The sequence below is a fragment of the Mercenaria mercenaria genome, chromosome 12 (genome assembly GCF_021730395.1).
Source record: "Mercenaria mercenaria strain notata chromosome 12, MADL_Memer_1, whole genome shotgun sequence".
In the NCBI taxonomy this organism is placed as follows: Eukaryota; Metazoa; Mollusca; class Bivalvia; order Venerida; family Veneridae; genus Mercenaria; species Mercenaria mercenaria.
Window position 1 is genome coordinate 44,243,899 of NC_069372.1, and position 26,219 is coordinate 44,270,117.

At 35.6% G+C, this 26,219-nt stretch overlaps 1 protein-coding gene across 3 annotated transcripts in view; it reads right to left on the reverse strand.

Moving 5' to 3' along the window:
- Positions 1-217: 217 nt before the first annotated feature.
- The window catches only part of LOC123535498 (inositol polyphosphate 5-phosphatase K-like), a 42,731-nt gene continuing 16,729 nt past the window's right edge, over positions 218-26,219 (reverse strand). For 2 of the 3 annotated variants that reach the window (XM_045318209.2, XM_045318211.2), the window contains exons 10-13: positions 23,132-23,206; positions 16,419-16,562; positions 15,186-15,374; positions 218-13,983 (exon numbers count right to left, since the gene is read on the reverse strand). In XM_045318209.2, the coding sequence (XP_045174144.1) occupies positions 13,972-13,983; positions 15,186-15,374; positions 16,419-16,562; positions 23,132-23,206 (420 nt within the window). In that variant the 3' untranslated portion in view covers positions 218-13,971. The remainder of the gene's footprint in view (positions 13,984-15,185; positions 15,375-16,418; positions 16,563-23,131; positions 23,207-26,219) is intronic. The other variant, XM_045318210.2, reaches the window with a different exon arrangement.

Here is a 26,219-nt window from a genome sequence, read left to right on the forward strand (position 1 = left end):
TCCCGAGTTCTGCATGGAATTCAATTCTTCAAATTATTTTGAAAGGGGGCCACCCAAGGACCATTCCTGTGAAGTTTGGTGTAATACTGCCCAGTGGTTTTCAAGAAGAAGACTTTTTAAGAAAATGTTGACGGACAGATGACAGACATTGAGAGGTCACAAAAGCTCACCATGAGCCTTTGGCTCAGGTGAGCTAAATAAACACTGAGCATAAAAATTCCATCTCTTTTTTTTATTTATAAACTTTGGTATAAGAATACAACAGAATAAAAATAAAACAGTCAGAAATAATGAAATATACAAAGAAGATAAGAAATTGTAAATATTATAATTCATACAACAGTCTAAATACTTCGAAATCACTCTTTTTCGTAGAGACTAAATTTATGGATTTTGATACTGCATTAGTACTCCTAACAAAAAGATGAAATACCAATTCACTGCATCTTCAGTAGATTCTAGTTGAAATACAAATATTCATTTCTCACAAATCAGTAACTTTGACCAAAGCCACTAAATTTTCATTCCCACGAAATTAAATGATGTCACAGTAACAGAAATATATGTCATGACTTTGACTAAGGACCATCGAGTCAAATATTTCATTTTTTTTGTTTGTTTTTGCAACATCACATAGCACATACATGTATTTCTTTTCAAAAATGAATTAATTCAACAGGTTAACTGTTCAATACTTCAATATGTAAAAATTTACTATATGTAAATGTATATTTCTTTAAAAATTGTGTTATAACTGAATTTCCAAATATAATATATTGCTGTTTTTTTAACTTCAAAAGTGCATTTTACAAGTATTTTATGAATGTGTACTTGTAAATTCTGATGATATTTCATAAGTTATAAATTTTAACACCCCATAGGCTTACTTGAAGAGGTTCTACACACATAAATACATGTTTAACTTCAATCTTCATTTTTTTTTTTTCAAATTTTTCAGGGTTTCATTTCTTTTTAGATCCCAAATCATAAGATATCAATTCTACAAAAAAAATAGATGATGTTTCACAACAAAATGTCTATCTGCAAAATGTGACAAAACTAAAATAACTGGAGATTTATATGTGGAATGTAAACAGTCTACCAATATTCTATAAACATCTATTTTGACAGGTAAAACAAATCTATTTTTAGGCATGCTGAATATCATTTCATCTATATTTCCATGATCATAACAGGTTCTAGCAATTTTGATATAGATATTTTGATATGTAAATATTTAATGGGACAACAAATTTTTTTTAGTGGCAACAGCTTTCACAGGTTCCAGGATCTCATTAACTTTTTATGTTTTCAGTTAAATTTGATTTTATTACCAGGTATAATATGCAGTGCAGATTTGCAAATGACACTGATTACTTTCAAGGTATATATCTTTCTTGCTGTTGTAGTTTACAGATTTGGGGTGAAAACAAATAAATTTTATATCATGTTTTTATGTAAAAAAAACTATGCTTATAATTTGAGTATGCGACATCAATTTTAACAAATTTATATTTTGGTCGTAAAAAAGATACAAAAATCAGCAATGTGTAAAATTAATCCCAATCAAGATATCTGTTTAACTTACTTGTATTAGATTTATTTCCCAACAATGACAGAAAATAATACTCAATCCTGTGTAAACAATGCATAAAGATAATGCTGTTAGTATCTATGTACAAGACTTTCAACATTTAGTAAGCATGCAAATAAATATGTTTTAAAGCATACAGTTTGCAGTACACGTACTTGTTTACAGCTGCTAAGGTTACTACTGACCGGGCTTTTTTGTGATGCTTTTCGCACATAATTTAATACAGACTTGTAAGTCGTTAGGAATATCTGACATGAACAGTTCTTATTTTGGACATAGCATTGGTAAAGATACACGCCTATTTTATATTAGTGAGTCACACCGTTCATGAACATAAATAAATGATACAGTTGAAGCAGTCACTTGCCGTAAGCAGTCAGTCAGCTAATTTCCCAAACAGATATTTTTTACTGGTAATTTCAACTTGTCTTAAGCATTAACCTGCCTCTAGAAGCCTTGCCAGACTGCTTATTACAGATTTTACTGTAAAATCATCACAAATGCTTCCCAGTCTACTGTACCAGCAGTGCTATATAATATGCAGACATTGATTATATAAGATTTATTTTACATGTAGCTTGCCTTGTATTGTAACATACTTCAATTTTTTTTATTTCCATCGTACACAAATGCAGACACAAACTTGTATTCAAGATCACGCCCTGAAAATAAATCCAAGCTGTAAAATCTGTATTGAAAGCTCACCATTTTGTATTCACTTTTAACTATTAAGAATACATATATGCATGTACTGAAAGACAATCTGTTGACATACGCCACACTCTTCATTCATCCGAGGATGGTCTTTTAAGACAGGTTTGACGAAACACCCTACCCTTAAGCGACGTAGGCCATGATGCGGTCATTTGGCACTCCGAGTGGCTGCCTTTGTATGTGAGCTCATGTTTATCATGGAAAGGGGAATATATGAATATGGTATATTATACATTAAGGTTTGGGAATAACAGATATATCTAACATTTATAGAAATGTGGATGCTTAAGTACCTTTTAATGATAAGCAATGGATGAATCAATGGTAAATATATTATGCTTATGAAAAATGTCCAGCAATATCACTGAGAAGACTGAAATTCTGTTCTTTGCATGCAAGCAGTTGCTCTAGAGCAGTTAATTTACTAGAAAACTAGGGCAGAGTTTATAAATCTCAATTTGGAGACCAAGTCTAAGAATTCAGCTCTGTGATTGGTCAATTTCAACACTTAACTAAAAATCAACCAATCAGATGTGAGAGGTATGAGACTGGTCTCCAATCTCAATTTTATAATGTTGGACTATCCTCTTGAAAAATGTGTGCTTTGGCAGGGAGGTATTAGCTCTTCAAAGATGTATTTTACAGCAATTTTACTGCAGAAAAACTTAATAATTTTTCAAACGAAGATGGCATAAACATTCTGCTGAGTAAGGGATGGCAGAGATAACAATTTGGAACAATTCATTAAGCCAGTTCAACTTGTTAGTTAGATGTAAGAGTAAACAAACCTGGAAAATGACATTCCTAAATGAATGTGTTATATTCTTTTCACGAAAAACAACACCAAAAAGAAATCTAATAAAAAGCTCTACTATACCATAATGCCAAAATATTGTATTGGCAATCAAATTGTAAATTATCAATGGCGCAGTTTACATCATCCCATTATTCCATTCATAAAACAACTATGAACTAAATACAATATACCTAAACCCAATTAAAAAACAAACATGCATAACAAAACTGAGCCTAATGTATTGAAATAAAACCTTTGAACTCCCATGTACTACTACAAAACCCAGTTTGTACTTTAATTTTATCACATTAATCACAAGAATAAAGTTGTTTCCCTTTAACCCTTAGCCTGCTAAATTTCTAAAATGGACTGGTCCATCATTCAATTTGGGCAATACCATTTATTATTTCAAGGGGTGTTTGCTGAAAATTTACTGACTGTTGTGCAGGCTGATCTTGGTCTGCACTGGTCGCAAAGGCAGAAATATTCGCCGCCAGCAGGCTAAAGATTAAACTTACTAAAAATACCTCAAATTCAGAATCTCACCCACAATAGCTGTAAACTCAGAACTATCTGATACATATTTACTTCAGAAGTTCTGCCTTTTTAAGGACATTTTTAATAGACTTTGCACATAGAAAATTATGCTTTTTAACAGCCATTTTTAATAGACTGTGCACATAGAAGACTGTGCTTTTCTGCAGTCATTTTAACAGTCTGCGCACATATAAGATTGTGGAAACTATTAAATGTTCCCATGTATGACAGATAACAATTCTCCACACTTCTTTTACAAATTGTATAACAATCCTCAAAAATATATTCTTTGTCTAACAAAATTACTATCTGGAAATGGTAACATTTACCACAGAATATGCAGGACAACATCACATCTGACATAAGGCACTAGCAACATTACACAACAGTATATTATAATTATATAAATTTCTGAAACTTTTAACTCTGATAATGTCAAAAACTTACTCTACTTTCACAAGTTACAAACCAATTACTGTTAAGTATTTCAATCAAGCCTTCAGTTTAAGGTAGCGAACCGGTAATGACAATTGCCAAATTATGTATTCTCCGCAATAAATTTCAGCATTTTTTCATTTTTACAAAAAAGTTGTGTACATGTTGAGCTACTTTTATGTACCAAGAATTTACAGCGGCCTAACGAGAATACTTATCATGTGGATACAAACAAGTGTCGTTACCTGTCCACTACCTTAAGGAAATTTCCAAGTGATATAAGGAAATTGCCAGTCCACTACCTTAATATCTCTCGCTAATAACAGCTCATAACTTTAGTAAGAGGAATGAGAGGCTAAAGACTGAATTCATAAATTTGTACTTATTGTCAACAGATGTGTGCTGGAGGATTAACTTATTCATTCTAATATGTCTCTAAAAGCATCGAGTATATTAAAGGGAGGATTGTACGTATATGAAAGAGAGGATTGTAGAAAAATGCTAACAATCTCAAAAAACAATGAAAGAACAGCCTATTGATAAATGAACATGCAAACAAACCCAGAATTAACACAACTTTGCAAATGGTTCATAATTTTCACTCACATAAACATAACTTGTGTCTACAAACAGTAAAAGAGTTTGACCTTAACCTTGAAAGAAGTTGAGCAGATAAATACACCACATAAAATAGTGCTATAAATAATATATAATATAAAGGTATGTATAATATCAGCAAAAACATGTCTCTTCTAACAGTGCTAACATATTTCTTCAATTATAAGACGGGGAAATTTATGTAGTTTTCCAGTCTAATATTGATTTGAGAGTCAAAGTACAGACCCAGTCTTGTAATTGATCCACCTTTTAAGTGAGGAAATATGGTAATAAAAAAAACTAGAAGAAACAACCAAAGTAGTAATAAAGTAGCCATATGTAGTAAATTAACATAATTTTTTTAAATATGTTAGTAAAATATAGGATAAAACATAATTATGTAGTAAGTAATCAACTATAAATGTATCCACTGGGGATCTGCTACCCTTTAAAACAGCAGCTGTCCCAAAATGACAATGAATAGCAACTCTAAGGAATTACAGCCTCTTAAAAAATTCCTTCCAGATACATATATCTACATTGCAGGTGGTCTTTATGTGTTTATAAATAAAAATTAAAATGATAACTAGATGGCCATGATGGCCATAGATCACTCATATGAGTTATACAGCTGGACTGAACAATTTTGGTAGTGAGTCATCCAAATATTTGGAAATGGAAAATATTTGTGAAATATTTCAAGATTAGACCAGCTGTTTGGGACAAGAAGATGACAGATGTATATAAAAGGGACTATGCCCTCTGGTAGCCATGTTTTCGACAAAACATTAACTTGAAAAAACTTGGTATAGTGTCAATGACAAGATTTTCTTTCTGGGCCATCAACTTATTGAACTGAATGCTAAGTATGTACGTAGTCCTGGTTTCTTAATTTCCTTTCTATTGACTTTTGGAGATGTTCTTTCAAAAATCTATTACAATTTTTTTTTTTTTTCAAAATATCATAAAAAATACCGAATGTAAAATAAAATTACAAATAAACACAAAAACATATAAAACATTTAAGTTTCTATTCAAAACAGAAACTACATTAAAATTAACCAAAATGAGACCACTGGTTGGTTGCCAACAATACATGATATACAACAAGAGGACCATGATGGTCCTGAATCGCTCACCTCTTCCCACATGATCCAGTTTTGAGTATGACGTCGGTTTTTCTATTATTTGACATAGTGACCTAGTTTTTGAGCTCATGTGACCCAGTTTTGAACTTGACCTAGATATTATAAAGATAAAAATTCTGACCAATTTTCATGAAGATCCATTGAAAAATATGGTCTCTAGAGAGGTCACAAGGTTTTTCTATTATTTGACCTATTGACCTAGTTTTTTAAGGCATATGACCCAGTTTCAAACTTGACCTAGATATCATGATATCATCAAGGTGAACATTCTGACCAATTTTCATGAAGATCCATTCAAGAGTATGGCCTCTAGAGAGGTCACAAGGTTTTTCTATTTCAAGACCTACTGACCTAGTTATTGATCGCAGTTGACCCAGTTTCAAACTTGACCTAGATATCATTAAGATAAACATTCAGACCAACTTTCATACAGATCCCATGAAAAATGTGGCCTCTAGAGAGGTCACAACGTTTTTTCATTATTTGACCTACTGACCTACTTTTTGATGGCACTTGACCCACTTTCGAAATTGACTTAGATATCATCAAGGTGAACATTCTGACCATTTTTATGGAGATCCATTCACAAGTATGGCCTCTAAAGAGGTCACAAGGTTTTTCTATTTTTAGACCTACTGACTTAGTTTTTGACCACACATGACCCTGTTTCGAATTTGACCAAGATATCATCAAGATGAACATTCAGACCAACTTTCATACAGATCCCATTGAAAATATGGCCTTTAGAGAGGTCACAAGGTTTTTCTATTATTTGACCTACTGACCTAGTTTTTGATGGTACGTGACCCAGTTTCGAACTTGACCTAGATATCATCAAGGTGAATGTTCTGACCAATTTTCATGAAGATCTTGTGAAATATATGGCCTCTAGAAAGGTCACAAGGTTTTTCTATTTTTAGACCTACTGACCTAGTTTTTGAAGGCACGTGACCCAGTTTCGAACTTGACATAGATATCATCAAGATGAACATTCAGACCAACTTTCATACAGATCCCATGAAAAATATGGCCTTTAGAGAGGTCACAAGGCTTTTCTATTATTTGACCTACTGACCTAGTTTTTGAAGGCACATGACCCAGTTTCGAACCTGACCTAGATATCATCAAGGTGAACGTTCTGACCAACTTTCATGAAGATCTTGTGAAATATATGCCCTCTAGAGAGGTCACAAGGTTTTTCTATTATTTGACCTACTGACCTAGTTTTTGACGGCACGTGACCCACTTTCAAACTTGACCTAGATATCATCAAGATGAACATTCAGACCAACTTTCATACATATCCCATGGAAAATATGGCCTCTAGTTAGGTCACAAGGTTTTTCTATTTTTAGACCTACTGACCTAGTTTTTGAAGGCACGTGACCCAGTTTCGAACTTGACATAGATATCATCAAGATGAACATTCAGACCAACTTTCATACAGATCCCATGAAAAATATGGCCTTTAGAGAGGTCACAAGGTTTTTCTATTATTTGACCTACTGACCTAGTTTTTGAAGGCACATGACCCAGTTTCGAACTTGACCTAGATATCATCAAGGTGAACGTTCTGACCAACTTTCATGAAGATCTTGTGAAATATATGGCCTCTAGAGAGGTCACAAGGTTTTTCTATTATTTGACCTACTGACCTAGTTTTTGACGGCACGTGACCCACTTTCAAACTTGACCTAGATATCATCAAGATGAACATTCAGACCAACTTTCATACATATCCCATGGAAAATATGGCCTCTAGTTAGGTCACAAGGTTTTTCTATTTTTAGACCTACTGACCTAGTTTTTGACGGCACGTGACCCAGTTTCAAACTTGACCTAGATATCATCAAGATGAACATTCAGACCAACTTTCATACAGATCCATTGAAAAATAAGGCCTTTAAAGAGGTCACAAGGTTTTTCTATTATTTGACCTACTGACCTAGTTTTTGAAGGCACGTGACCCAGTTTCGAACCTGACCTAGATATCATCAAGGTGAACGTTCTGACCAACTTTCATGAAGATCTTGTGAAATATATGCCCTCTAGAGAGGTCACAAGGTTTTTCTATTTTTAGACCTACTGACCTAGTTTTTGACCACACGTGACCCAGTTTCGAACTTGACCTAGATATCATCAAGATGAACATTCTGACCAATTTTCATGAAGATCTATTGAAAATTATGGCCTCTAGAGAGGTCACAAGGTTTTTCTATTTTTAGACCTACTGACCTTGTTTTTAATGGCACGTGACCCAGTTTCGAACTTGACCTAGATATCATCAAGGTGAACATTCTGACCAACTTTCATAAAGATCCCATGAAAAATGTGACCTCTAGAGTGGTCACAAGCGAAAGTTTACGGACGGACGCACGGACGGACGGACGACGGAAGACGTACACCGCGCAATCACAAAAGCCCACCTTGTCACTTTGTTACAGGTGAGCTAAAAATGTTGGTGACTATACAATTAACATATCAAGCTATTTGCAAAACACATATCCTCCGTAGAATAGCATGTTGAAGGAAATGGGGTAAGTAATTTTCAGTCTCAAGGTTACACCAATAGTGCTCTTGACCAATGACCTTATGATCCCAAAACACTAGGGGTCATCTTATGACAACAGGCAATCACACTATGCAGTTTGACATTAGTAATTCTAAGCATTGTGCAGTAATTGATTGGAAAACAGTTTTTTGTCTCATAGTCATTGTGACCCTGACCCTTGACCCTCAAAACAACAAGGCCCATCTTCTGATCATTGGCAAGGAAGCTATGAAGTCTGGTGCTTCATCTAGTTAATGATTGGAAACCGTTTTAACTCTGAAGGTCATGGTGGCCTTGACCTTTGATGTTCCAAATCTCAAAGTAATAGTGGTCATCTTATGTCACTTGAAATCTGTAGGCCTAAGAAATTCTCAACCTATTGGAAACTAACTTGAATACCAATGAACCTATAGATTGCCAAACATGAAAAAATCATCAAATGGGGGCATAAAATGTCATCCTCTTCATTTATGCTTTTAACATCAGAAAAAAAGGAGATTATGCATAATTATCAAGTTTCCAAAATCTCTTGTTTTTAATTGAGCAATACATGCATATGCAAGCTAAGCAAGTGCAAGCATATACATGTGATTGTTTTCTCTAGTTTTACCTGAAAAGCTTAATAAATTTGGAAAAAAATCAACGATATAGTTGAGCCGTGCCATGGGAAAACCAACATAGTGGGTGTGCGACCAGCATGGATCCAGACCAGCCTGCGCATCCGCGCAGTCTGGTCAGGATCCATGCTGTTCGCTAACAGTTTCTCCAATTCCAATAGGCTTTAAAAGCGAACAGCATGTAGCCTGACCAGACTGCGCGGATGCGCAGGCTGGTCTGGATCCATGCTGGTCGCACACCCACTATGTTGGTTTTCCCATGGCACGGCTCAGTTAACATTAAGGTAGTCCTGTATGTTCTTACCAAGTTTTTCAATATTTGACTAAGATAGTAACTTTACAACTTCCTTACAAATGAAATGGTATTAACCTGCACATGGGTTGCCTTTTTTGAGCATTATTCATGATATGATTATTGTTTCCGTATGATTGACCAAGGCTTTTATTCTAGGTCATGCAGATAAATAACATTACACCATGATTTCTTTCCCATTGCTGTACCGAGGTTTTATTCAGGATTATTTGGATAAATAACATATTACCATGACTTTTATTTTCTTATGCTTGACCCAGGTTTTATTCTAGGTTATCCGGTTAAATAACATAACACCACGATTTTTATTTCCATAATGATGAATCCAGGTTTTATTCTTAATTATCTTGATAAAAACAAGAGCTGTCACTAATGGTGACAAATGCCCCCGCAGCACCTTGACCTTTGACCTGGTGACCCCAAAGTCAGTAGGGGTGGTGTACTCAATAAGTACTATCAGCATGTGAAGTTTGAAGGTCCTGGGTGAAGTGGTTTGTGAGTAAAGTGCCTTCATGCAAAAAGTTAACATTGGCCCCTGTGACCTTGACCTTTGACCTGGTGACCCTAAAGTCAGTAGGGGTGGTGTACTCAATAAGTACTATTAGCAAGTAAAGTTTGAAGGTCCTGGGTGCAATGGTTTGCGAGTAAAGTTAATGTTGCAAAAAGTTAATGTTGGCCCCTGTGACCTTGACCTTTGACCTGGTGACCCCAAAGTCAGTAGGGGTGGTGTACTCATTAAGTACTAACAGCATGTGACGTTTGAAGGTCCTGGGTGAGATGGTTCGCGAGTAAAGTGCCTTCATGCAAAAAGTTAACATTGGCCCCTGTGACCTTGACCTTTGACCTGGTGACCCTAAAGTCAGTAGGGGTGGTGTACTCAATAAGTACTATTAGCAAGTAAAGTTTGAAGGTCCTGGGTGCAATGGTTTGCGAGTAAAGTGCCTTCATGCAAAAAGTTAACATTGGCTCCTGTGACCTTGATCTTTGACCTGGTGACCCCAAAGTCAGTAGGGGTGGTGTACTCAATAAGTACTATCAGCACGTGAAGTCTGAAGGTCCTGGGTGCAGTGGTTCACGGGTAAAATGCCTTCATGCAAAAAGTTAACGTTGGCCCCTGTGACCTTGACCTTTGACCTGGTGACCCAAAAGTCAGTTGGGGTGGTGTACTCAATAAGTACTATCAGCATGTGAAGTTTAAAGGTCCTGGGTGCAGTGGTTCCCGAGTAAAGTGCCTTCATGCAAAAAGTTAACGTTGTAACGAACTAACGAACGAATGGATGGACAGTTGAAAACTATTATGCCTCCCTTCCGGGGTATAAAAACTTTACAACATGACTTTTATTTCCATATTCTTGATCTAGGTTTTATTCTAGGTTATCCTGATAAAAACATAACACCAGGACTTTTGTTTTACTAAACATACAGAACAACCTTAATTTTTTAACAGATTTTACTTAAACTTTGAAGAAAAACAAACACATCTTATATAATCTAAATACAGGTAACATTTCAAAATCTAACAAAACAATACACCAAATAAAAATTGTTATAATATGCACCAACTTATTCTTAGACACGAAAAAAAATCTCTTAGACCTAAACCATACATACTAAGCAACAAGCTAAATAAAAACAAGAGGACCATGATGGTCCTGAATCGCTCACCTCTTCCCACATGACCCAGTTTTGAGTATGACGTCGTTTTTTCTATTATTTGACATAGTGACCTAGTTTTTGAGCTCATGTGACCCAGTTTTGAACCTGACCTAGATATTATCAAGATAAAAATTCTGACCAATTTTCATGAAAATCCATTGAAAAATATGGTCTCGAGAGGTCACAAGGTTTTTCTATTATTTGACCTATTGACCTAGTTTTCGAAGGTACGTCATCCTGTTTTGAACTTTACCTAGATATCATCAAGGTGAACATTCTCACTAATTTTCATGAAGATCTCATGAAAAATATGGCCTCTAGAGAGGTCACAAGGTTTTTCTATTTTTATTACCTACTGGCCTAGTTTTTGACCGCACGTGACCCAGTTTCGAAACTGACCTAGATATCATCAAGGTGAACATTCAGATCAATTTTCATGAAGATCCATTGAAAAATATGGCCTCTAGAGAGGTCAAAAGATTTTAATAATTTTAGACCTACTGACCTAGTTTTTGACCGCAGTTGACCCAGTTCCGAACTTGACCTAAATATCATCAAGACGAACATTCAGACCAACTTTCATACAGTTCCCATGAAAAGTATGGCCTCAAGAGAGGTCACAAGGTTTTTTTATTATTTGACCTACTGACCTAGTTTTTTAAGGCAAGTGACCCAGTTTCAAACTTGACCTAGATATCATCAAGGTGAACATTCTGACCAATTTTTATGGAGATCCATTCACAAGTATGGCCTCTAGAGAGGTCACAAGGTTTTTCTATATTTAGACCTACTGACCTAGTTTTTGACCGCACATGACCCTGTTTCGAACTTGACCTAGATATCATCAAGATGAACATTCAGACCAATTTTCATACAGATCCCATGAAAAATATGGCCTTTAGAGAGGTCACAAGGTTTTTCTATTATTTGACCTACTGACCTAGTTTTTGAAGGCACGTGACCCACTTTCGAACCTGACCTAGATATCATCAAGGTGAACATTCTGACCAATTTTCATGAAGATCTCATGAAATATATGGCCTCTAGAGAGGTCACAAGGTTTTTCTATTTTTAGACCTACTGACCTAGTTTTTGACCGCACGTGACCCAGTTTCGAACTTGACCTAGATATCATCAAGATGAACATTCAGACCAACTTTCATACAGATCCCATGAAAAATATGGCCTTTAGAGAGGTCACAAGGTTTTTCTATTATTTGACCTACTGACCTAGTTTATGACGGCATAGGACCCACTTTCGAACTTGACCTAGATATCATCAAGGTGAACGTTCTGACCAATTTTCATGAAGATCTTATGAAATATATGGCCTCTAGAGAGGTCACAAGGTTTTTCCATTTTTAGACCTACTGACCTAGTTTTTGATGGCACGTGACCCAGTTTCGAACTTGACCTAGATATCATCAAGGTGAACATTCTGACCAATTTTCATGAAGATCTTGTGAAATATATGGCCTCTAGAGAGGTCACAAGGTTTTTCTATTTTTAGACCTACTGACCTAGTTTTCGACGGCACGTGACCCAGTTTCGAACTTGACCTAGATATCATCAAGATGAACATTCTGACCAACTTTCATAAAGATTCCATGAAAAATGTGACCTCTAGAGTGGTCACAAGCAAAAGTTTACGGACGGACGGACGCACGGACTGACGGACGGACGACGGACACTGCGCGATCACAAAAGCTCACCTTGTCACTTTGTGACAGGTAAGCTAAAAATTACCAAAATTTAAAAAAAATCAACAAAAAATGTTTTTACATTTCATCTCTAGCCCAGGCTATTCAAACATTGTTCATCTTGGCTATTATATATGCTTGCTAGGTTACATTAAGTCAAATGAATACGAGTCTTTTAACATATTACAACACTGAATTACTGGTAGGATCTTTAATGGAATGACAGTGAACACTGAGAGACAAGACACACAGACATTTAAATGAGAGGTCATGTTAAACTGACCCCATTTGTGAGTTAAAAGTTTATGAGATCAAAATAAAATTTGGAGACCAATGATTGGCACTTTCATGTTGACATATTTCTTCGCCCTATTCTAATAAAATTGCAAAATCCTTCTGAAAAAAAAAAAGTCCAATTTTGGAACAATAGTGAAAACAGTCTATTAAACTGTTCTTTTAATGTATAAATATACATAGAATATCAATATTTGAGCCGTGCCATGAGAAAACCAACATAGTGGCTTTGCGACCAGCATGGATCCAGACCAGCCTGCGCATCCGCGCAGTCTGGTCAGGATCCATGCTGTTCGCTAACGGTTTCTCTAATTGCTGTAGGCTTTGAAAGCGAACAGCATGGATCCTGACCAGACTGCGTGGATGCGCAGGCTGGTCTGGATCCTTGCTGGTCGCATACCCACTATGTTGGTTTTCTCATGGCGCGGCTCAATTATTCTTTATAAACATATTAGTCTGTTCACAATATGCTGTATGGATAGCACCATTTAACAGACTGATATTTTTGTGGAGGACCAGTTTTCATTGACTTCTAGTTACAATAATCCTTGAAATAAAATCCCAATGATCAATATGAAATATCCCATTACTTTATCTTTAAAAATTAGAAATCTGTATATTCATGTTTTGACCAAATCTATGAAATTTTATGTCCAAGAAATTAAACAATTTCACAGAACATTATTTTCAAGCCTGAGTGTTTCGTCATGTAAAGTAAATTTCAAGCAAGCAAACAAAGGTTTACCATTTAGAATGTCATGGATGACTTATGTTAGGATTCTCCTTTTACTGGTAAGATCATAACCTTATACTGTCAACATCCTGAAAAAAATCTGAAGGGTAAGTTTTTAGCTGGTTTTGGTCTTTTCTACAGTACATTTATCTTTAAAATCATATCCAATAATGTCACCATTGCAAAGACTTCTATCAAAACTAACATTTCATCACTATTATATCATCTTCTACCATAGCACTATTTGATTATCTGGAATTTCTCAGAAGTGTCTTGAGCTTTACATTCAACCAACAATCTACAATAGAAAAATACAAAATCCTGAAAAAATTGAAATCATTAACAAGCAAAATTTTGCGTACTGTCGAGTCCTATTCAGACCAATCCCTTTTGCTGTCTCCTTACACAATGATGTTTACGTTCTAAGCCCAGAACATCATGTGTTGTAATTGTGAGATGGCTACCTGAATCTTGCTTGAGGGAAACTGGACATAAAATTTTGACTAATTATCCTGGCAGTTTCACCATAAAATTCAGGTTCTAAAGTAATAAGACTGGAGTTTGGAGACCAGTCTCAGAATACAGCCATTCCATTGGTCAATTTTAAAACTGCTCAGAATTAACCAATCAAACTCTGAAGATTTCAGACTGGTCTCCTAACAAACAAAGTTATGACACTTCCATTGCAGACAGTTTTCAACTGTGATGTTGCAAATGTTTGTCCAGAGCTTATTCTTTGGTAAAGAGGGTTACTGGGTACATTGTCAAATTTGTCTCCCAGCAGTTTTTGCACAACCTCTGATTTAAAGTTTGAGATTCTACCTTCAAATCACTATTAATCCCAATAAGATTATGTCTGATGTGTAACCATTTACCTATTGTTTCAGTTTTGTTTTTAGGTCACAATGACAAAATTCATGTCATACTGTAACTTTCATGCTTTAAATGGTGGACAAGGACACTCCAAGCATATAATTTCTGACATAGACTTACACCTTGGTTCAACCAACAACCGTCTTAAAACAGTTGACTTCCTTACATGATGATCCAAGCAGGACTGGAACCTTAAGAGGTAAGGGTCAAGTGGTCTCAAGTCACAGACCTTAACCATTTGGCCAGAGGCCCCTCAACCCATTGCAACTCCATCTATCCAAAATTCCCTAGATTGTCAAACACCTTATTGATATCTTCACATATTCTAGGGATGGATAAACAAACCTACTGACAGTGGCAAAACTAAGCTCATTAAATAAAAGGTTAAGGGCAAATGCGCTTGAGTGCTCTAACTAACACTATTGGTATTTTCATACCGCAATCTCTGAATGACATGGTTTAAATTTAGACTGTTTTATTCAGTTACAAAAACATGCCTTCCTTTATACATAGATCTCTATAAATTCACTATGATACAAAACAGACTGAATAATGTAAAGCAATGTAAACACTTCTGTCTCTAATCTTCGTGTTACTTAAGAGTTAAAGCAAAAGTACGTTACAAACCTCAAAAACATTGCTCATGCCTCTTAACCAGTTTTTATATTTGCTGATGTAACAGAGAACATATTTTCCTGGGGGTTCTTTCAGGTAAGAGCCCTTCATTTCCAAGGTTACGCCCTTGTCTCCTTTATCCTCAGCATTGTTCTTTCCATATACCCAAGTTCTGTATTCATCAAACGTTTTGAAGTCAGCCTAGAATCAAAGAGTGAGACACTATTTTCTGCCTACATAGTGGATTGAATATGAAAACATTTGCATTGCTGGTCATACTAAACTTCATTATATATTAGTTTGGGATAAATATTTATTGAATTTAAACCTCATTAACTTTAGAAATGAATTATTTTTTTTTCAGAGTTCATAGGAAATACAATAGAACATGACCAGCAAATCCAAGAATTTGTCTGTCCTTTTCTGTTGTTCATTTCAAAAGAATTAAGAAAAATAGTAATATTCCTTTTTTCCATTTGTTTGCACGTTTTGTTTTTTATACATTGCACACATTTTGTTGCATTTCACACCAGAAACTTATTCCTGGTAATGTTTTTCCCCTGAAAGAAAAACTGCAACAAAATCTAAGAAATTTTCTCCCTGAGGCAGCCATCATCAAAACTATGGCACATAATCACTAAGCGGCATAATCATAATTTTGGCGCCTTCATAATTTTCAACAGAATAAATAAGCAGCAATTAAAAATTCAAAGTCAAACATAAACATGGACAGTAAATAGTGTCATTGAGAACAAATCACAAAACACTGAATATCAATACCTATATAACAATTAATGCAAATTCAATTTATGCAACTGATACAACTGTATACCTTGTTTTGCTTAAATCTTCTCGGAAGGTAAAGCTAAAAGATGAAGTCAAACTTTTTAGTCAAGAATGACACCTTCTAGCCTAAGGTATTTTTAGGACATGGGACAACATAAGGGAGTCAGTTGCATCTACACAGTGCCAGAGACCCAGGTTTGATGCCTATTGTGACGATTATCCAACTAGTGCTCAGTTCCAGGTGATAAAATAACTTAATAGCAGTACCGTTATCAACCTAGCCAGGATGGTAGTGAGGTAAATATGAGACCATCCTGGCATTTGCTGGGCTGGATATAAGTAGTTCATTAAATTCTAGGTTGGTACTTTCCATAGCTACTAACATTAAATGAAAAACTTTACATATAGTCATATACTGTATAATACTATAGACCTTTCAAGACGAAATGGATGGCTTACCTTGTACAGTGCAATGTAATCCCATGGTGATGAATCAGGTTCTATCCCACAGCGTATCTTGTAGTGGAATTTCTGTGTCTGTCCATATTGCCACTTATTAATTGGATCAAATATGACAAATGGGTTGGCTTCCATAGTGAACACCTGAAGAAATTGGACTATAAATCAATATCACTATTATTCATTATATATTCTTTTTAAATGATCAATATTGTTCTTTAGGCTTCATTGATAAAGGAAGCTTAAGATGCCCCTCGACATATTATTTAAGGCACAAGCAGAAACCTGAGTAACGGTAGTCTTTTTTTGATGGCTTTAACGTCACACCGACATGATTACAAACAATGTTTTGATGATGACAGTGATGATGATAACGATGATGATAATGCTGATGATGAAGACAAAAGCTAATAAATATGACTAAATGTACAGTAGTAAAACTACCTAACTTGGGACTTACAAGTAAAATTGAGAATACATATAACAAGTAAAAAATATCATGGTGAGACTTCACTTAAATTTCTTTTAATCTAATATTTCTATTAGAAAAACAATATTTTCTTTAGATATGAGTATGTCATTAAAAAGGCTAAATTTACAGGCTAAATAAGGAGCAAAAGTTATTTATATAAATAAATAAAGTCAAGCAGAATACTGTGAAATCATTTAAGTTCATGGGGGATATATTTTCAAGGTTGAACAATTTGTTGGGTTTAACGTCGCACCGACACAATTATAGGTCATATGGCGACTTTCCAGCTTTGATGGTGGAGGAAGACCCCCAGGTGCCCCTCTGTGCATTATTTCATCACTGGCAGGCACCTGGGTAGAACCATCAACCTTCCGTAAGCCAGCTGGATGGCTTCCTCTCAAGGTTGAACAAATCCACAGAACTAAATTCCAGAACAAAAAATATTTCTTTTCATTTCATCTTCAAAGGTTGAAAACCACAAAATTATACCCCAGAAAATAGCCATTTGGACAAAATGATGAAATTTCATGCCTACAAAATTAAATGATTTCACAGTACTTTGATATTAATATTTAACATGCTAATAATTTTTGTCAACCATTAAGAAGTCATGTCCACCAAGATGGACTGTCTGCGGTAAATGAGTATACAATTTTCAGTCTCAAGTACACTTTGACCTTGACTTTTGAACAAATGACTTTTAAAATAAAACCATTATCTTCTGACCACAAGCAATCATCCTATGAAGTTTGACAGTCAGTTATTCATAAGAAATTGAAAACCAACACAATTATATGTCACAAAGTACCGTATAGCGGGTTATTTCTACGGGGGGAATATTTCTGCGTTTCTGCGGCCTCTCGGTAGAATCTCAAAAATATTTCCAGCAGAATATTCATCCAGCAAAAATTTGAAACGCAAAAAAAACTGCATTTTCCCCAATGTTGTTTCATGTTATGTTTCCCTAGGTAATCCGAAGTAATTATTGGAAATTACCGTCGCAATCTGACAATTACCGATAATTGTATAAGTTACTTATACAGTTACTTTTCCAGCACTTTTTATAGCGAAGGTTGACTCAAGGTGCCCTTATAGACACATTTCAGGCACTGGCAGGCACCCCTAGTTGAACCACCAATCTTCCATAAACCAAATGGATGGTTTTCCTCAAATGAAAGAACATTCCCTGATAAGATTTCAAACCTGCAGCAGTCAGGGGCAAATGATTTGAAATCAGTAATCATAACTAATTGGCCATTTTGGCCCTTATTACAAACTGGCTGACTGACCTGAGAAAAGAACGTACCTGGACTTCTTCATGGGAGTGGCATAAAACTTAAAACAGGTTATAAGCAATGTAAATTTATTTGTTAAAATTTCAATTTACTCTAAAATGTGTTAAAATAAAGAACAAGAGGGTCATGGTGACCCTGAATAATAAGTTTCAAATGGCAAACTGTTGCTAAAATAGGTTTTTCTATTATTTGACCCACTGACCTAGTTTTTGATGGTACGTGACCCAGTTTCGAACTTGACCTAGATATCATCAAAGTGAACATTCTGACCAATTTTCATGAAGATCCATTGAAAAGTATGGACTCTAGAGAGGTCACAAGGTTTTTCTATTTTTAGACCTACTGACCTAGTTTTTGATCGCACATGACCCAGTTCCGAAAGTTACCTAGATATCATCAAGGTGAACAATATGACCAATTTTCATAAAGATCCATTGAAAAATATGGCCTCTAGGGAGGTCACAAGGTTTTTCTATTTTTAAACCTACTGACCTAGTTTTTGACCACAGTTGACCTAGTTTTGAACTTGACCTAGATATCATCAAGATGAATACTCAGACCAACTTTCATACAGATCCCATGAAAAATATCGCCTCTAGAGAAGTCACAAGGTTTTTCTATTATTTGACCTAAAGACCTAGTTTTTGATGGCACGTGACCCAGTTTCGAATTTGAACTAGATATCATCAAGGTGAACACTCTGACCAATTTTCATGAAGATCCATTGAAAAGTATGGCCTCTAGGGAGGTCACAAGATTTCTCTATTTTTAGACCTACTGACCTAGTTTTGAATGCACATGATCCAGTTTCGAACTTGATCTAGATATCATCAAGGTGAACATTCTGACCAATTTTCATGAAGATCCATTGAAAAATATGGCCTCTAGGGAGGTCACAAGGATTTTCTATTTCTAGACCTACTGACCTAGTTTTGGACCGCACATGACCCAGTTTCAAACCTGATATAGATAGCATCAAGATGACGTACGCCCCGCGATCACAAAAGCTCGTCTTGTCACTTTGTGACAGGTGAGCTAACAAGAGCTGTCAGATGATAGCGCGCTCGACTATTCAAAGAATTGATTGAAGAATGGGGTCAAAATATGACAACAGATATTCAGACAAAAGAAAAAAAAAGATTAGACAAACAATGTTCCTGTATTTGTGGATTTCGATAAGTCTTGCACTAAATGGCAATGTGTGAACCAATTTCAAAGTCCAACAAGAGTGCCAGAATGTCACAATATACGCCCGTCACAGCAAATTTCTTTACTCTAGCACCTGTATTTGCAAATGGAATTTTAATTTTGTGGTTGTTTAGTAATCATTGTAAGTTATTTGTTTTTCTAAGTCCACAAAAAAACTCCTTACCAGGTAGAGATACATTAAAATACGCCTAAAATTTGAAAGTAACATCTATGTTGTACCACAGAAAAGTGGTCTTGTTTTTTCCCTACGGTCAATTATAAAAAAGTTACAATATAAGTTATTTATAGTAACAACTAAGGGAAGATAATCTTAAAAAAAAAAAAAAAAAAAAAAAAAAAATCTAAAAAAAAATTGTAAGTCCACACAAAAATCTTTACCAGGTAGAGATTGGTCAAAATACACCTCAGAATTGGATGTAGCATGCATGTTGTAGGTACTACAGAAAAGTGGTCTCGATTTTTCCCTACGACTAGTAATGAAAAAGTTACAATATAAGCTATTTATAGTAACAACAAAGGGGAGTAATTCTAAAGAAGGGAACTGCGCATGACATTTCGTCTCATGATGGTGTATAATTGTGCCAAGTTACATCAAATCCCTCTATGCATGAAGAAGAAATGCTCCGGACAAGGTTTTCATTCTTGTATCCGTTGACCTCTAAGTGCGACCTTGACCTTAGACCAAGGGACCTGGTTCTTGTGCATGACACTCCGCCTCGTGGTGGTGAACATTTGTGCCAAGTTATATCAAAATCCCTCCATGCATGAAGAAGATATGCTCTGGACAAAGTTTTCTTTCTTGTATCCTTTAACCTCTAAGTGTGACCTTGACCTTAGACCTAGGGACCTGGTTCTTGCGCATGACACTCCGTCTCATGATGATGAACAATTGTGCCAAGTTTCATCAAAATCCCTCCATGCATGAAGAAGATATGCTCCGGACAAAGTCATTCTTGAATTTGACCTTTGACCTCTAAGTGTGACCTTGACCTTAGACCTAGGGACCTGGTTCTTGCGCATGACACTCTGTCTCATGATGATGAACAACTGTGCCAAGTTTCATCAAAATCCCTTCATGCATGTAGAAGATATGCTCTGGACAAAGTCTGTGGACGCCGCCTGCCCGCCCGCCAGGGGCGTTCCCATAATACGTCCCGTTTTTCAAACGGGCATATAAAAAGGGCCATAATTCAGCCAAAATAGTTGTCAGAGTTATGTACTCTTGCCTACAGATTGAAATCATGATGATAAACAAGTGTTCAAAGTTTAAAAGCAATATGTCTAATAGTTTTGACAAAATGTGGACTTGTATGAAAACAGAACAAATTTCCAAGTCCAAAAAGAGCCAAAATTCAGCCAAAATAGATGACAGAGTTATGTCCTCTTTCCTACAGATAGAGACTATTATACTGAACAAGTGATAAAAGTTTCAAAGCCATACGTCAAACACTTTACACAAAATATTAACTGGTACGAAAAACTTAACCCAGATTTCTAAGTCAAAAGGGGCCATAATTCACCCAAAATCCTTGATGGAGTTATGTACTCTTGCCTATAACTGGGCATGGTGATGGTAAACAAGTGTTGAAAGTTTCAAAGCTTTATCTCAAAAGACTTTGTCAAAATGTGGACTGGTACGAAAACTTAACCAAGGTGTGACGCTGACGCCGTGGTGAGTAGGACAGCTCTACTTATTCTTCGAATAGTCGAGCTAAAAATGAAATCTTGTTAGTTATGTGAAAGTCATCTGCAGTAACTCCTCTCTTGGCGAAAACGTCTTTAAGGTTTAAGAGGAAGCAGCTTTCGCTTGGGTCATTTATACAGTATAATAACTTTTCCAGATATCACCGCTTTTTACATGGCTTTCTTGGAGGAAAGGTTAAAGGGACTCGCCCACACGTTTTAGGTTAAAATATTTTTCTCTCAAAAATCCACAAAAAAGTGAGTATTTTGGCAGTAACAAGTGGTACAAACTTACTGATATTATGATTTTTATACATTATCCTTATAAATATGCAAATATACTATGCAGAAGGTGGTAAACTGTTGTAGTAGAAATAATGCAGAAAATCAACATTCTGCTTGCATATTTACCAATATCTTACTTTCTTATTTTGACCCACTTTATCATTTTTTTCAGTGTTATATACATTCTATGTCAAAATTGGTGGAAAGGAACATGTTCGAAAATTTCCATCCCAACTGTGGGTGAGTAGCTTTAACCCTTAGCCTTCTGGCAGCAAGTGATTCTGCCTTTGCGACCAGTGCAGACCAAGATCAGCCTACACATTCATTCACCATTCAGTCAGTATCTTTTTGGTAAGCACCCATTTTAACAGTTAATGGTACTGTCCAAATTAAAAGATGGACAAGTTCATTATAGAAATTTAGTAGGTTAAGGGTTAAAGCTTTGTTTCAAAAGGACTGTGTTTACAAATGACTGGCACATTTTCTAATGCATCTACATTGTATCTGGTATAAAGGATGTTTTCTAACTAAAGGAATATAGATCATAATAGAGTATATTTTCTAATCATAATAAATATTTTCATTGTACAAAGGATAGCACATTAAATGCATAAGCTCTGTATATAGAGCATGCTCTATATAATATGAAATTCTATTGTACATGTGTAATACATCTTCATTGTGTAGAGTATATTTACCTTAATGCATCATATAAATGCTTGCCCCCCACCCCATTCCTTATCTTTCAGTTTTTTTTTCATGTCAAGCGAAATTAAAGGATATTTTGGTATCAGCAGTTGAATTCATTTATCAGAAGTTTGATTTACAACTAAATTCACTTAAGAAATTAAAACAAAAATTTGGCCCTTTTAATAAATCCACCCCACCCCCATTCTTTTGCAAAATGCAATTTATTAGGATACAGTTGGTAATATGTGTTTTAATGCATCAATCCTCAGTATTTTACTTTGCAATTCATAACTTTTCATGGTATGATTTTTCTTAATATTCAAAGTGACAAGACTTTAGTTTACCATACATAACACCATACTGAATGAATACTGTACAAAGTTTGCAAATACTACATCAATTTGTTTTTCTGTGTCAGTATTTAAAACTTCAAAAGATAAGGTTGGTATAATATATATTTTATCATATTATGCATATAACTTTATATAACACCAGTTCTGCCAATGCACATTAAGCCATTCTTTACTAAACATAGCATTATTAAAGCTGAGCACTTTTGAACAACAATTCAGCACATATAAAAAGGCTTAAATCCTTTGACCTGGGCTTGAGGTTATGAAGCCAAGTTTGCAGAGGAGTCTAAATCTCCAACCTGTCCTGTAGTTGGTTGTTTCTGGCATAAAAATTAAAACTGACCAATGACTGGTCTCCAAGTCTATAACATTGAAGCCTAGGACAAAACTGAGAACCAGTCTTAAAATGTAACCTTGTCATTGGCTAATTTCAAACTGTACTCTGAAACAACCAATCAGATGCTGGAGATCCAAGACTGGATACCATATTCAATTTCATAACCTCAGACCCAGATATAAACTTAAATAAAACACCAAAGACCTGATGGTTAATAAATCATGCTTATAGAATATTTAAAGTAATAACTGCCCTGTTTTGCAAAAAAAAAAATGGTATAAAATTTTCTGTTAAGAAAGAAGCAAGAAAAATATGACGAGAGATGAGAGATGATGCACGAACAACTCTAAGAGAGACCAAATACAAGGACCCTGTACACTGTAACTTACTTTGAATTCGAACAATCCAGTCATTGGTTTATGGTCGCTTTCTTTGAAAGATGGCCGACTCTTATAGTGTATCAACTAAAACATGCAACATTATACTATATAAGCCTTCACTTTTCGAAAACTAGAGTCTTAACCTTTAGCCTGTTAGATTTCTAAAATGGACTGGTCCATCATTCAATTTGGGCAGGACCACTTCTTATTCAAAGGGGTGTTCACTGAAAATTTATTGACTGAATAGTGGACAGTGCAGACGATGATCAGCCTGCACATCCTTGGTCTGCATTGGTCGCAAAGGCAAAACCACTTGCCGCCGCCAACAGGCTAAAGGTTAAACATTAAGACATTCAAAAAAATCTATAACATGATTTAATATTCTTTTCACTTGTACACTAGCCATTTGCAATCACTGTCCCATTAGGATTTTAAAACAACAGATTTTTACCTACTGTTTGATTCACTAAATCGGAAAAGTCATTCGTGAATTTTTTAAAATTAACTTGCAAGAAATGAATATAAATTATATGTTATTCTGTAGGACTTTCAGAATAACAGAAACCTTTTGAATTTTTAGATATATTGAAACGTCTTAATTTTTATATGCCAATATTTTTTTTTTTCAAAATCATATATTTTTTAAAAGATTATATCAAAACTAATCCAGGTACTTAAGAAATTTCTGTCATCATATATGGAGTTCTTCAGAATAGTGTATAGTCTAAAATTGAAAAAGAAATGATGGTTAAAACCCCATTGATTCCGCACAGGTGAATCAAACAGTAGACAGTATTACTAAGCATGTACAGACAACTACAGAAAACTTGCCATCATAGTGCCTTAACAAGAGTGCCAGAATGTCACAATATACGCCCGTCACAGCAAATCTCTTTACTCTAGCTGCTGTATTGCAAATGTATTTTAATTTTGTGGTAGTTTAGTAATCATTGTAAGTCTTTTGTTTTTCTAAGTCCCCCCCAAAAAAACTCCTTATCAGGTACAGAGACCTTAAAATACACCTAAAATTTGAAAGTAACATCTATGCTGTACCACAGAAAAGTGGTCTTGGTTTTTCCCTACGGTCAGTTATAAAAAAGTTACAATATAAGTTATTTATAGTAACAACTAAGGGAAGTTAATCTTAAAAAAAAAAAAAAAAATCCCCCCCCTCCCCCCAAAAAATTGTAAGTTCACACAAAAATCTTTACCAGGTAGAGATTGGTCAAAATACACCTCAGAATTGGATGTAGTATGCATGTTGTACTACAGAAAAGTGGTCTCGATTTTTCCCTACGACTAGTAATGAATAAGTTACAATATAAGCTATTTATAGTAACAACAAAGGGAAGTAATTCTAAAGAAAGGAACTGCACATGACACTTCCTCTCATGATGGTGTATAGTTGTGCCAAGTTACATCAAAATCCCTCTATGCATGAAGAAGAAATGCTTCGGACAAAGTCATTCTTGTATCTGACCTTTGGCCTCTAAGTGTGACCTTGACCTTAGACCTAGGGACCTGGTTCTTGCGCATGACACTTTGTCTCGTGGTGGTGAACATTTGTGCCAAGTTATATCAAAATCCCTCTATGCATGAAGAAGAAATGCTCCGGACAAGGTTTTCATTCTTGTATCCTTTGACCTCTAAGTGTGACCTTGACCTTAGACCTAGGGACCTGGTTCTTGTGCATGACACTCCACCTCATGGTGGTGAACATTTGTGCCAAGTTATACCAAAATCCCTCTATGCATGAAGAAGAAATGCTCCAGACAAGGTTTTCATTCTTGTATCCTTTGACCTCTAAGTGTGACCTTGACCTTAGACCTAGGGACCTGATTCTTGCGCATGACACTCCGCCTCATGGTGGTGAACATTTGTGACAAGTTATATCAAAATCCCTCCATGCATGAAGAAGAAATGCTCCGGACAAAGTTTTCATTCTTGTAATCTTTGACCTCTAAGTGTGATTTTGACCTTAGACCTAGGGACCTGGTTCTTGTGCACGACACTCCGTCTCATGATGAACAATTGTGCCAACTTTCATCAAAATTCCTCCATGCATGAAGAAGATATGCTCCGGACAAAATCATTCGTGAATTTGACCTTTGACCTCTAAGTGTGACCTTGACCTTAGACCTAGGGACCTGGTTCTTGCGCACGACACTCTGTCTCATGATGGTGAACAACTGTGCCAAGTTTCATCAAAATCCCTCCATGCATGTAGAAGATATGCTCCGGACAAAGTCTGTGGACGTCGCCCACCTGCCCGCCCGCCAGGTGCGTTCCCATAATACGTCCTGTTTTTCAAACAGGCGTATAAAAACTGCATTAAATCCAGCTGATAAAATGATAGTAACGAAGCAGTAATTAGAGAGGTTGCAATGTCATACTTCTATGGGTATGTTTCCAAGTACCTCATCAAAAATTTTGGTATAATTTTTAGCTCGACTATTCGAAGAATAAGTAGAGCTATCCTACTCACCACGGCGTCGGCGTCGGTGTCGGCGTCGGCGTCGGCGTCACACCTTGGGTTAAGTTTTTCGTACCAGTCCACATTTTGACAAAGTCTTTTGAGATAAAGCTTTGAAACTTTCAACACTTGTTTACCATCATCATGGCCAGTTATAGGCAAGAGCACATAACTCAGTCAAGGATTTTGGCTGAATTATGGCCCCTTTTGACTTAGAAATCATGGTTAAGTTTTTCGTACCAGTTCATATTTTGACAAAGTCTTTTGAGATAAAGCTTTGAAACTTTCAATATTTGTTTACCATCACCATGTCCAGTTATAGGCAAGAGCACATAACTCCATCAAGGATTTTGGCTGAATTATGGCCCTTTTTGACTTAGAAATCTGGGTTAATATTTCGTACCAGTTCATATTTTGACAGTCTTTTGAGATAAAGCTTTGAAACTTTCAGCACCTGTTTACCATCACCATGTCCAGTTATAGGCAAGAGTACATAACTCCATCAAGGATTTTGGCTGGATTATGGCCCCTTTTGTCTTAGAAATCATGGTTAAGTTTTTCGTACCAGTTCATATTTTGACAAAGTCTTTTGAGATAAAGCTTTGAAACTTTCAATACTTGTTT